We start from the raw sequence: 11,652 nt of genomic DNA, 5'->3' as shown, positions 1-11,652 counted from the left end.
TTTTGCTTAATACAAAATATGTAGGATTTTATAAAGTCAAATTAACACAAGCTAGGCTTCTGCAAAGGTTAGACATGTGCAGGTAAATGTCACAACACACGCACACTCTCAGGATCAATTCCAACAGCAGCTATCAAGCAGCTGTCACGGTTCTCTTGTGTTGGGTGGTACTTTCTATCAAGTTATGTAAAGTCCTATATCCAGTTACCAACCAGTCCCTGGCTTGGCACTGCTTAACCAAATGATACACTTGTAATGCCTAAAGTGATTGTATAAATGATTTAGTCGGGTCTTCTTTCTCACTATAACAGATACAGTGATGATTATATGGACCCAGTATAGGCATGGAACAAGTGTATTATGTTTCCAACACTAAGTGTGAAAGAGTGGAAACATTTCAGTGTATTCCTACTTTATATAAATCAATGAGAGCCACAAATGTTCACAAAGTTGATTTATTTACAAATACCAACGATTCTAGATTCAATCTACAAGACATTTATAAGATGCCAAAGAGAAAGGTGGTAGGGGAGTCTTAGCAGTGTTTTAAATCTAGGCTGTTATGGGCCCCAGAGGTGGCACACACCTGTCATCCCAGCACTTGGGAGGTAGAGGTAGGAGGATCAGGAATTCAAGGCTTACCTAGGCTACATAGCAAGTACAGGGAAGCCTGGACTACATGTGACCCTGTCTCAAAATGAACCAAAAACCAAAACCCAAAACAACACCCCGCCCCAATAATACTAAAAGAAAAAAAAAATATGCTCTTACCTTAAATTTCTACAAAGTATTTTCAACTTAGCTATTTTTCTCATTGTCAAGGAATTTCCAAATGTCATTTTTAAATCTTTTGGGGTATTAAAATAGTATCTTTATAAGCCTTTTTGGTTTGTTTCTATGTACAGAATTATGAAGAACTACCCCTTATTTTTACTATTTTCTGTGTACCATGTAAGAGTAATTTTTTCATAATTGGCAACAAAATGAAAATTCTTATCAATATTTTAGAACATTATAAAACTGAAACAAAATATTACCTTGGGCAAGATTTTGTGTACATATCTAGAGACCCAAATATAGTTATGTAAATGACTCAATGACATTTAAACTGATGACATTGTGTGGACAATGAACCCTTTTCTCAACTGTACCCATTTAGTAGGACTTTTGTCACGTGATCTTGTAATCCTCCCTTAGTTCATTCATTGCCTTACCCATCTTTCAGAAATGAGAACCATATAATGAACTTGTTTCCTTTCCTCCGGATGTATTAATATCCCTGTACTCCCCACTCTCAGGATACATGCTCAAGGCCATTGTGGGCTACACAGAGACAGACTTTGAGGCCAGCTGACCTATACAGGGACAGCCTATCTCAAAAATCCAAAAAGAAATCAGTGACAAGGAATTTAAACCATGGGTGTTTCAGAATATTTAAAAACTCAATCTGAACTTTGAAGGGAAAGTAGTGATAAGGTGACTTAAAGGGCTTCCTAGATGAAAGGTACCAAGGAATGGAACAATTTAATATGTTGAGGGATTTTACAAACTGGAGCGATAAATACATGCTAGATTTAGAGGGGCCTAGCTAGCATGCCGAGTTTGAATTTCATTCAGTATTGAAACATTTCAAGTGGGGGAATAAAATGATCAGACTTGAATTTCCTAAGGCCACACAGAAAAAACGGTGAGGAAGATAGTGGAGGCACGGAGGAGTCATTGCAATCACTTGGGCTGAGGAGGGCCAGAAAGGATAATCCAAGTTTATAGCTGGTCCTCAATCAATCAGCAGCAGTAACACAAAACTATGGGTGTTTCAGAAGTAATCTAGTCTCTTCCCTCCAACCTTCAGAAACAGCATTAATATTCATCTTGAGTCATCTACATCTGAGAAACCCCAATGAATAAGGAATAAAAACATGGGTAGTAATTAGGGGAGAATCTTACTACTTAAAGTATGGTCATTTAAAGGTGTTTGTGAAATATCCAAGGAAGCAGACCCACTGTTGGGGTATATGGGTAGTGAGGCTAGAAATAAGTCTGGCTGTGAGTGTTCAACATGTATCTGTTGATATCTGAAGTATGGTCAGACTCACTGCCTGGGACTCAACCAGGGAAAGCATACTGTTAGTCAGAGGACTCAAGATAAAGTCCAACAAAACATTACTTAATAGTTACATACAGCAAAAAGTACTCCACAAAATACCAGAAAGAAGTTCCTATGGTAGGAAGCAGTGTGAGGAAGGGGATGCAAAGTTCCAAGTGGTCAACATAATCACTCTGCGTCAAAGGTCACATTAATAGACAAGAGTCCGTTAGATCTGTTAATCCTGATTGATGTCAGAGTAAAGCTAATTGGCAGAGATTATTTCCCATTAAAGTTCTTTCTTGACCTCAGTTTATGGGGATGCAATTTAGAGATTCTGCTTTCAAAGTTCAGATGAGTAGAAAATGTGGTGTGCAGCCAGCTTGCAAATGTTCTGTCTTCCACTAGATGGTAATTTCTTTGAAGCATAAGGAAGGCACATACAGATTAAGTAAGACCCAGTCCTAACCCTCAGAATTTGTAACAAGTAAGAAATTAAGACGACCTACAGTACAAAGGTGGAGCATCACAGTTATCAATGTGAGGATTCAAAAGAACAAACCATATGTAGACAACCCAGAAAGGCGCCTCAGACGTTAGCACAGAGAATGACACATATAAATACTGGATTATAATAACTGCTGGCATATTTCTCTCAACATTTCTAGGCAATCAGTAATAAACAGAGTCCCATTTATTTTAAAATAAAAAATTGAAGCTTATTCATGAGATATTTATTAAAATAACACATTTAGGGAAAAAATCAATACAATGTATACATCATTACTGAAAACTGTATACCATCATACAAAAAAGGACTTTATTTTGGGAAATCAATTTCTAATTATGGCAAGTTTTACTTTCAGAAATAAATCCACAGACCAGCACATTCTAATTCCCCCTTAAAGACTGGCATGCTGAGCAAGGAATGTTCTGATTCTCTGTAGGAGCTCCTTCTTTACACTGTCAGGTACCAGGGCTGAAATACAAAATTAAACGTCAATGTGAAGACTCCAATGATCACATGAGAATTGGACTTGATGGTTTATTAAAGACTACTAATACAGGGATTTCACAGAACTCTCACGGTTGGATTAAAAAATATAAGACTTAACATCTAATGCCTAAACACATAGCTTATCAAAAAAGCTGGATATATACAAGCCCATTTGAAAATGCAAAGGCACACTGACAAATCTGCTTAGACCACACTGATGAGTCACCCTGGGATAGTCTGACTGCAATAGCATCAGAGTCAGAGAGAATTATTTTTAAAGATTTATTTATTTTATGTATATGACCTCTTCAGACACACCAGAAGAGGATATCTGATCCCATTACAGATGGTTGTGAGCCACCATGTGGTTGCTGGGAATTGAAATTAGGACCTCTGGAAGAGCAGTCAGTGCTCTTAACTGCTGAGCCATCTCTCCTGCCGGGAGTGGGAAAGGATTTTTATAGTATTGGGGGCAAGGGATTAAGGGTTACAGCCAGCCTTCTTGAGGTGGTAGCTAAATGGATCTATATATGTATACAAAACTTCACAAAACTTCTTTAAACAGAAGCTATTAGTCTGAGGCAGGGAGGGGCACATGAGGTTAGGAGGGAAGAACGGCAAAGGCAGAAATGCTGTAATTATAATCTCAGAAAACAGTCAATTTTACTGGGTGCCAATAGGCAAGGTACCAGACATAAATATATTTAAGACGAAAACGATGAAAGAGAAACAGGATCATCTTAAATAAATGATATCTAAACAATGTTAACAAATTAAAAATAGAAAAAGAAATCAAAGAAAACTAGCTTAAAGTATAAATTCATAAAATGAACAAACATTTTTCCAGAGCCATACTTGAAAAGGTTTTTCAGCTGTAAACAAGCTTTAAGAAAAAGGACCATGGGGCTTTAGAGATCCTTCTCAACAGGAATCCATATGCTGTAGTAATCTTTACACTTTTATATTCAAATGATTTTGACTGTGGCTGTAACTGATCTAATTTAGCTGCTTTCACTTCTAAGTCTTAAATATGTCTTACCATGAATTACCAAATTCTTAATTACACAATTGAGAAGACAGGCTCAATTTATTTTTAATAAGGAAAGAGATAGTAGGACAATGACTCAGGACTGGAATAAATGCTGAACTATTAATATTTAAGTGGAATCATGCCATATCTCACAGAGTTTATAAATGCTAGCTTTAGGTGACATGTCCCCAAGACCTCATGTTAAAGTGACCTGCCTTAGCAATCAACCTGAGACTGCACACTGTACGTGCTGACTTACACCTATCATCTCGTGTGTGACTCAGGCTGCCACACCAGACCGCTGGGCAACTGTGCACTTAAACAACTCCAGGATTTCGGAAAGGGTATTTTTTTTTTCTTTCCTACAAAAAGCCTGTTTCCTGATAGTTTTGTGTTCCTTACCTCTGCCTTTTGGAGTGATTTCAGCCACCAAGTCATCAACAGTAACGTGTTCTAGTCCTTTTTCTTTAATTACCTCTTATGCAAAAGCAAAAAACAAATCATATCATTTAAAATCATTATCTGTAAGAAAGATTTTCATAGAGGAAGGGTTAAAATCATGTTTTTAGAGTATAGATTGGTCTTTAAATAAAAAGAGGAAACTTTTTTCTTTTTTAATGAAAATTTATAGCTTCATATAATTAATTACAAATGAAACAAATTAATTTCCAGATTATAGACAGTCTGTTTATACTTCAACTAAATAACTTAAGCAAACAGAGAGCTGTGATTTTAGAGTACATTACAACTGGTTAGTGCCAGATCCATCTTTTATAAAAAGCTGGACCTGAACACAGTTTACTGTAATCACAGTATGGTTAAGTGTATCAAGGAAACAAAAATATTATCATTTGAATCTATTTATAACTTTATAGCCAAATTCCAATGTAGAGCTACTGTGCTCAGTTCTCTTCTCTCGCCTGGACCAAAGGAGATGACAAGGGAATGGAATCAACATTTCTGGAACCCTGCTAGCTGCTTTACAACTTTAAGTATCTACAACAACTCCTTGGTCAGCGGTGAGACAACTGAGGGATGAAGATTCATAGTGGAAAGCGAACTGCTATCTTAAAGGTTTGCATGACTTCAGTTTCCCTTTTATTAGTGCGTCACAATGTTTCCTTATAGTTAAAACAGAGTCTATTATTTTTATTTATAGAAAACATTGCAATATAAAGAAAACTCATAAAAAATACCTAGAATTTCACTATAACAAAAGTTGAGCCAGGAAAGGGGTTCATTTTAAAAGCAGGTGCAATTATCAATAATATCTACCAAAAAAAAAAAAAAAAGTAGAAAAGAAAACCCTCTCATTGTACATTTTCTACAGTAAGTTTAATTCCCTGACAACATTGTTACAAATGACACAGTTAACATTTATCAACCACCAAATGCTTATTGTATTAAGGAAAATTCTATCAGGATTACTAATGCTACTTAAAAACAAAGGAGTACATATTTTGATCTTAGAGGATCTTCAGAACTCATGCTTCATTATTGCAAAATACATGAACAATTCCTAAAATTCAGGAGTTAAGTCTAAAGACATCACTGAGAAGAAAACTCTCACCATAGTACTCAATTTCCATTTGCATAAAATGGCGCTTGAGGATTTACACTGTAGGATCTAAGCTTTATAATTTCTTATAATGGCTCCCAAACCAACCCAGTTCAGAGCAACAGAAGCAGTTTATCTAAGTGAAAGTGATTACCTTTACAGTGTGCCTTCAACTGATCCTTCCAGCCGCACTCAATTAATTTAGCTCTCAGCAACTCTTTGAGGCTGTTTAAAAAAAAAGGTTTTCAAATTAATTGAAGCAAGATACTTTAGGAAGGAACGACTAAAGCAATATACTAGTACAAACTGTTCAACTAAAAATTCCCTGCTCTCCATCCCCACACTTTAATCACGGTCTAATCCTGAGTCATTACTTAGTTTTCTGATGTTACAAAAGCTAAATTTTGTCCTTCAGGTTCCAAATCCATTCCTAACTACAGTCTTAAGCTGCCCCATTTCCATACTGCAGCAATGACATGGCAACTGTAATTTAATTAGCAGAATTTTCTTTTTTCTCAATATTGAAAATGCTGTACCAATTAAGGATACCAAGAAAAAATATTCTGCTACTCCTTTGCCATACCTATTTGTGTAAACTCAAAACCCTTAGCTGAAATTATTTCTCGGTTTAAATGTCACATCTTAAAGAAAACAGATCTGCTGTCCTTGCAAATCACTACTCTTCCACTATCTCAGAAACCCATTATGTGGTATGGTTATCCCGATCCCTTTCCCACTCTCTCCTCCTCAAAATAACAATCTCATTCTCTGGTTCGTTGGTTTAGAACTTGGAGCTATCCTTCATCTTGCTACATATCCAAAACATGAGTAAATCTTCCAGCTTCAGTTTTAAAATGCTTACCTACAATTCAAATGTTTCTCGGTCAAAAGTACCTAGTTTCAAGCACCATCTTTCCTAGTCTGAACTTAGACCTAACTTACTACATCCACTTCCTGCCTCTTCCCTTGAGTATAATATCTTCAAAATCTTCCAGTGCCTTCCCAATTGACTAAGGAGAAGGTCTGAGACTCTATTATAGACAATAAACTATTCCTTCTCCTCCTCCTCTATCTCCTCTCCCTTTAACTTCTTTTCTTCTTGGGTAAGTTTATCTTCAAACTGTGGCTATTAGAGCCCCCATTCCTCCATACTCCTTATCTCTTATCAGATACTTTATTTTTCCTGTCTAAAACGTCACCCTCCCTGCATATCCCATGCTTTATTTTTTCCCTAGCACGGCACTCTGAATCACCATGTGGCACATTACATAGTTAGAACGTGTTTCCTGCCATTAAAATGTAAGTCCCATGAAATTAGACTTTACTGTATGTATCCTGGACACCTAACAGAGAATGGCACATGACAGGCACTGCATGAATAAGAGAGAAAACCGTAATTCTCTAAGCACAAGAATACTATTTGCACACACCCCAGCACAGCATCTGATATCTCTTTCTTCACATGGAGGTCTGTTTCTCCTTTCCATTTTGAAAAAATATACAAGTATGTCCTCCTTTCCATTTTTGCTTCTTTTTACCTTCACCCCCATCACCTTTCTCACTCATTTTTCTACCATCTGTCTTGGTCCCTTCAGATCTACACTCACACTGACAGAGTAGTATCCCTACAATGACAATGTAACCTAGTCACTTCTTTCCAAAAATCGTTACTAATTCCCATTATCCAGACATAAAGACAGAAACACATACTTTTGTAAGCAGGGCACTCAGTTTTCTGCTCTGTAATAGGAAAAACCCAGCAAACACTATTGTGTCATTCTCCCTATATAAATCTGGACAAGGTTCTTATAATGTGAAATATGACCTGGGCAAGGCTGAGCATAACTTGCCTATTACCTAAGCAAGATGGTAATCAAGTGAGGCTCTTTGCTGAGATAGGTACTCTGAGCTGGTGGAATGTAAATTTGGAACTGCTAATCTCTGCCACCTGTGGGTAGGGCCTGTTTGAGAATAAAGACAACAAAGACGAAAGCAGAGCTGAGAGAGGAAAAGACACATCTTGCAATAATATCTAAGTGCCTGGACTCAATGATGTAAACAAAATCCTCCAATCTGCAGTATCTTAACTAGATGGGTTTAAACACTTCCATTGGTCATAACAGTTCTGAAATTCAGTATTCTTCTACAGTCAGAATTTTTCCACCACAATCCATACTCCTGTATACTGCTCCAGCTGCAAGCTCTCCCACTTTTCCTATATTCTGCAGTTCGCAGAGCATTATCAGGTAGGTACCAAAGCCCTGACTGCAGATCCTGTTGCCTAGACCATCCTTTCCCTCTGTGGCCTAAGGAACTACTGATTTTCTTCCACCCGAGGCGACCGAAATTCTTTTATTACTGAAATATACTCAGACCCCTCCAGGTAAAATGGGAAAGATTCATTCCTCTGTTCCTGTGTAGATAGATACGTTCCTTTTGTCCACTGCTCTGGAAGCCTTTCTGTTTCTTTCTCAGCCCTTTCTTTAGACATTTGCTCCTTAAATTAGGTTATGATCATAGCATTATAGAGTGGGTATATAAAGATATTTCTGTCATGGAGCATGGATTACACTGAGGACTATAAGCTAATGGAGTAGGTAGTGGATACAAGAGCTGGAATTTGAAGACACAAACTGAATATTAAAATAAGAGGAACAAGAAAGTCCTTCAGAAAATGGAGCACATGCTGCTCCAGTGTTAAGAGCCTGAGGTAACTAAAAGTAGTTCTATATTAAAACCTGGGTAACATTCTCCAGCTGTAGATATCTGTCTATGCTGTCTCTTCTCCACATTGTTACAAATGCTTTAGCAGTGTCATTTATTGCTTATCTTTGTCTATGACTCTTCCAAATCTTGTAATGCTGATTCAAACTATTATAGATCTTAAAAGTAGAAACTCTGATAATCTTTACTTTTCTATAATTCCTTCTGGATATGCTTTGGCCCTTGACACTTGAAATTCCTCCGATATAATTATTAAAGATGGTGAAACCTAATGCAGTGATACAATTTACTACTCACCGTTCTCTTTCTCCAGTTTCTATTAACTTTTGGTTAATCGCTGCTCTCATCTGCGCATCTTTGTTCATCTTGCTAACCTGGACATCGACATGCATTTTGAGATACATAATATTTAGAAAAGTGTTTCCCTCTAAGTCCTCTCTAGACAATCATCCTAACACATTGAACATTACAATAAGGAAGGGATGATAATTTCAAGTACCTTAGATGGTGTTATTCTTAGTATTATTTCCTGATTCCCAATTCCCATCCCTCATAAGCTCTTTACTGTTTTTTTTTTTAAGGGAATAACACTATCATAATACCATTAAGAACTTATGTACCTAAAACTGAGCAAATTTAACCCCCCAAACTTGCTCTAATGACACAATTCCATTTTACAGATGAGAACACTGAGGCACAGAGACAGAATGTGAAGTCAGGTACTTGGACACTAGGAGTCCCATCTTATTTAACTGTACATTAATAACTGACTACTGTTCATTTCTGCACCCTAACTCATTCAAATTTTGGGAGAGCCATATATAGTATACACACTAATAAAAGACAGCATTACGAAAAGTGAAATAAGATAATGTGATTTACTCATCAATTACAATTTATGGGGAATTACAACTGCTACCCTACCACGAATTTCAAATTAGTCTTTGAGAAATTCTCCATTTTAAATAAAAACGGCCAACCAATGCCAAAATCAGTGTAGGCAGGGAAAAAGCAAGGCTAACTTATGAGAGCATTTTTGCCACTTAAAAGTTTAAGATACAATCAGGTTAAAGTTAATGTTTTCCTACTTAATGTCACTAACTTGAGTACTTTTGTAATTTCCCGTCTTGTCTGTATGAAAACTCAGACTATAAAGAATTTTCAGAGTTGAACTACGCCAAGAGGCGGGTGAACGGAGGGTTAATAACTAGGCAACGCTTTACTTCTGTAGTTGGGGCTTAACATTTTGAAAATAACTGCAAAAGTTTAGACCGTACCATACCAAGAACAGCAAAACTTCGTCTCGTCTTGGCCCCTAAAACCACGGGTAGTGACCTTGGGCAAGTCACTTAATTCCTAAAGGCCTCAGTTTTCTCACTGGTAAAACAAGGGCGCTAGGGAATCCCTCCCAGTTCTGACATTCTTTGGGAAAATGAAACACGCCGGAGACAGCTGGAGAGGCGGGAGGGGAGGAGCCAGAAAACAAAGCGAAGACTGGCTCCAGGCCAACTCCAGCAGCACGCCCTGTCGGAGAGCCCTACAGGCCCGCGAGCGCGGGTCGGGGAAGCTAACGAAAGACAGCACATCGAAAGGAGCCTGGGCTGGGCCCGGGTCCCGGCCCTGAGGACCACGGGCATAGCTCACCACCATCACCGCGGGCGAGGGCCGTCCCTTCCCAGCGACGAAATGACCCTTGCGCTGACGACCGTTACCTACCACACTCTTCAGCTGCCCGGACTTAGACCCTCAGTAGCTCGGGCACCTAAGCACACAGAAAGCTAGACCACGCATTTCCGGGGCGGGATCTGGCCACCCTGCCTATAATGTGAGAATTCAACTAGCGCGGGCCGCCTTCTGGTCGCTCGGCCCTCTGGGTAGGGAAGTCCAGAGTCTGCTAAGTGGCGAGTGTTCGGTTGTCAGAACACTACATTCCCCAGCATGCAACGGAGTCAGCTTTCTCACGGACACTACATTTCCCAGAAAAGATGTGGCGCCGCAGAGTCCTCTGGGATGGGAACCACGCCGCTCTCCCAGCCTCAGTTCCAGGAGTGAAGCGCGAACCTTTCAACAAGAGCTTTATTGATTCTCTTGCTTGGATCCGGCAACGCGATGGAGGCGGCTAATTGCTCCCTGCGGGTGAAAAGACCCCTGCTGGATCCCCGCTTCGAGGGCTACAAGCTATCGCTCGAGCCTCTGCCCTGCTACCAGCTGGAGCTTGATGCAGGTGGGATCGGCGGCACCCTCTCGCACCCGGTTCCTTCTCGTTTAGGCTGCCATTGGCGCAACCCTCTGTCACTCCGGCTAGCCAGTCACGTCCTGTCGGTCTGCACCTAGAGCGGCCGTCCACGCGGGGACCCCAGGATGCCCCCATTTCTTTCCGCGCTTTAGCAGCGGGACTGTGGACTGGCCTAGGCATCTGTAGCTCAGGCTTAGATGTTTTCTGCCCATACATCTCTGGCCCTTGCTACGAAGGTTCAGGTTGTCCTTCCCTCCCAAACCACCTTTTGTAAACGTGTCCGCTGAGAAGCCACACCTCCTTGGAAAATCCCCAACTACCTTTTTTTTTCTTCTGACGCAGAAACATTTCTTGGAGAGAAAATTTTCCACATTCAGTTAGCAGTTTTAAGTATCCTGATACATAGAACAACGCCACAATTTATCGAGGGAAAGTGATTTAGTGCGCTTACTGCTCTTGCTTATTTATTTGTAACTTTCTAGAGGCTATTCGCCTTTTTACAACGTTAAGAATTGTAGTTTTGTTAACCAAAGTGTCCAGAGATTCGTGTTTTTAAATACAGCCCTCTGTAGATTCTGATTTTGATACACGTTTTCCATGGGTTGCACTTTGAGAAATAGTGATCTAGAGGTGTTAGTCAATAATGTATTAAGCATTCCCTATGTATCTATCTGTGTATCTTTTCTATAGATACAAAGGAGTCTGCATCCTTGACTGTCCTGGCACTTGCTGTGTAGTCCCGACTGGCCCAGAACTAACAGATGTCCTCTGTGCTGGGATTAAAGGCATATACCACCAAGCAGCCCAACAAATGCTTGTTTTTCTAAGTTTGTTTCTTAAGTATAGAAGTAATTATTGTGGGCCTGTTTTGTGTTTTCTTCACGATGATTAGGTGATTGGCACAATCATGAGTGCCTAACATATCATAATTCATTCAGGAATAAACATCTATTACAGTATGGGCAGGTAGGAACATGACCAAGTGTAAATGGTCTAACGGAGTATGCTTTCTCAAATTGTC

The 11,652-nt window shown here is 39.2% G+C and overlaps 2 protein-coding genes across 5 annotated transcripts in view; one reads left to right on the top strand and one right to left on the bottom strand.

Moving 5' to 3' along the window:
* Positions 1–1,376: 1,376 nt before the first annotated feature.
* On the bottom strand, positions 1,377–10,190 carry Eny2 (ENY2, transcription and export complex 2 subunit). 2 transcript variants are annotated; one of them, NM_001130580.1, is made up of 5 exons: positions 10,040–10,175; positions 8,693–8,769; positions 5,826–5,896; positions 4,516–4,590; positions 1,377–3,065 (listed from the first exon to the last, which is right to left on the bottom strand). In NM_001130580.1, the coding sequence occupies exons 1-5, from the start codon at positions 10,043–10,045 to the stop codon at positions 2,989–2,991; spliced, it is 306 nt and encodes a 101-aa protein (NP_001124052.1). In that variant the 5' UTR covers positions 10,046–10,175; the 3' UTR covers positions 1,377–2,988. The 2 variants fall into 2 exon arrangements, with proteins under 2 accessions (NP_001124052.1, XP_087415189.1); XM_087559063.1 differs by having other exon boundaries at positions 2,806–3,065; positions 10,112–10,190.
* A 243-nt stretch (positions 10,191–10,433) lies between these two features.
* The window catches only part of Nudcd1 (NudC domain containing 1), a 46,993-nt gene continuing 45,774 nt past the window's right edge, over positions 10,434–11,652 (top strand). For all 3 annotated transcript variants that reach the window (NM_001439945.1, NM_001130561.3, NM_001439946.1), the window contains 1 exon segment: positions 10,434–10,619. In NM_001439945.1, coding sequence (NP_001426874.1) covers positions 10,505–10,619 — 115 coding nt within the window. In that variant the 5' untranslated portion in view covers positions 10,434–10,504.

The sequence above is a fragment of the Rattus norvegicus genome, chromosome 7 (assembly GCF_021556685.1).
Source record: "Rattus norvegicus strain SHRSP/BbbUtx chromosome 7, alternate assembly SHRSP_T2T, whole genome shotgun sequence".
NCBI classification, from domain to species: domain Eukaryota; kingdom Metazoa; phylum Chordata; class Mammalia; order Rodentia; family Muridae; genus Rattus; species Rattus norvegicus.
This window is presented reverse-complemented; position numbering and strand designations above follow the sequence as displayed.

Bases quoted from the DNA above. Each gene is read 5' to 3' on its own strand.
- Eny2 (NM_001130580.1), bottom strand. The intron at 5,897-8,692 runs GTGAGTAGTAAA...TTTTTTAAACAG, and splicing joins GAAACTGGAGAAAGAGAACG to CCTCAAAGAGTTGCTGAGAG. The intron at 3,066-4,515 runs GTAAGGAACACA...TTTGTATTTCAG, and splicing joins AATCACTCCAAAAGGCAGAG to CCCTGGTACCTGACAGTGTA.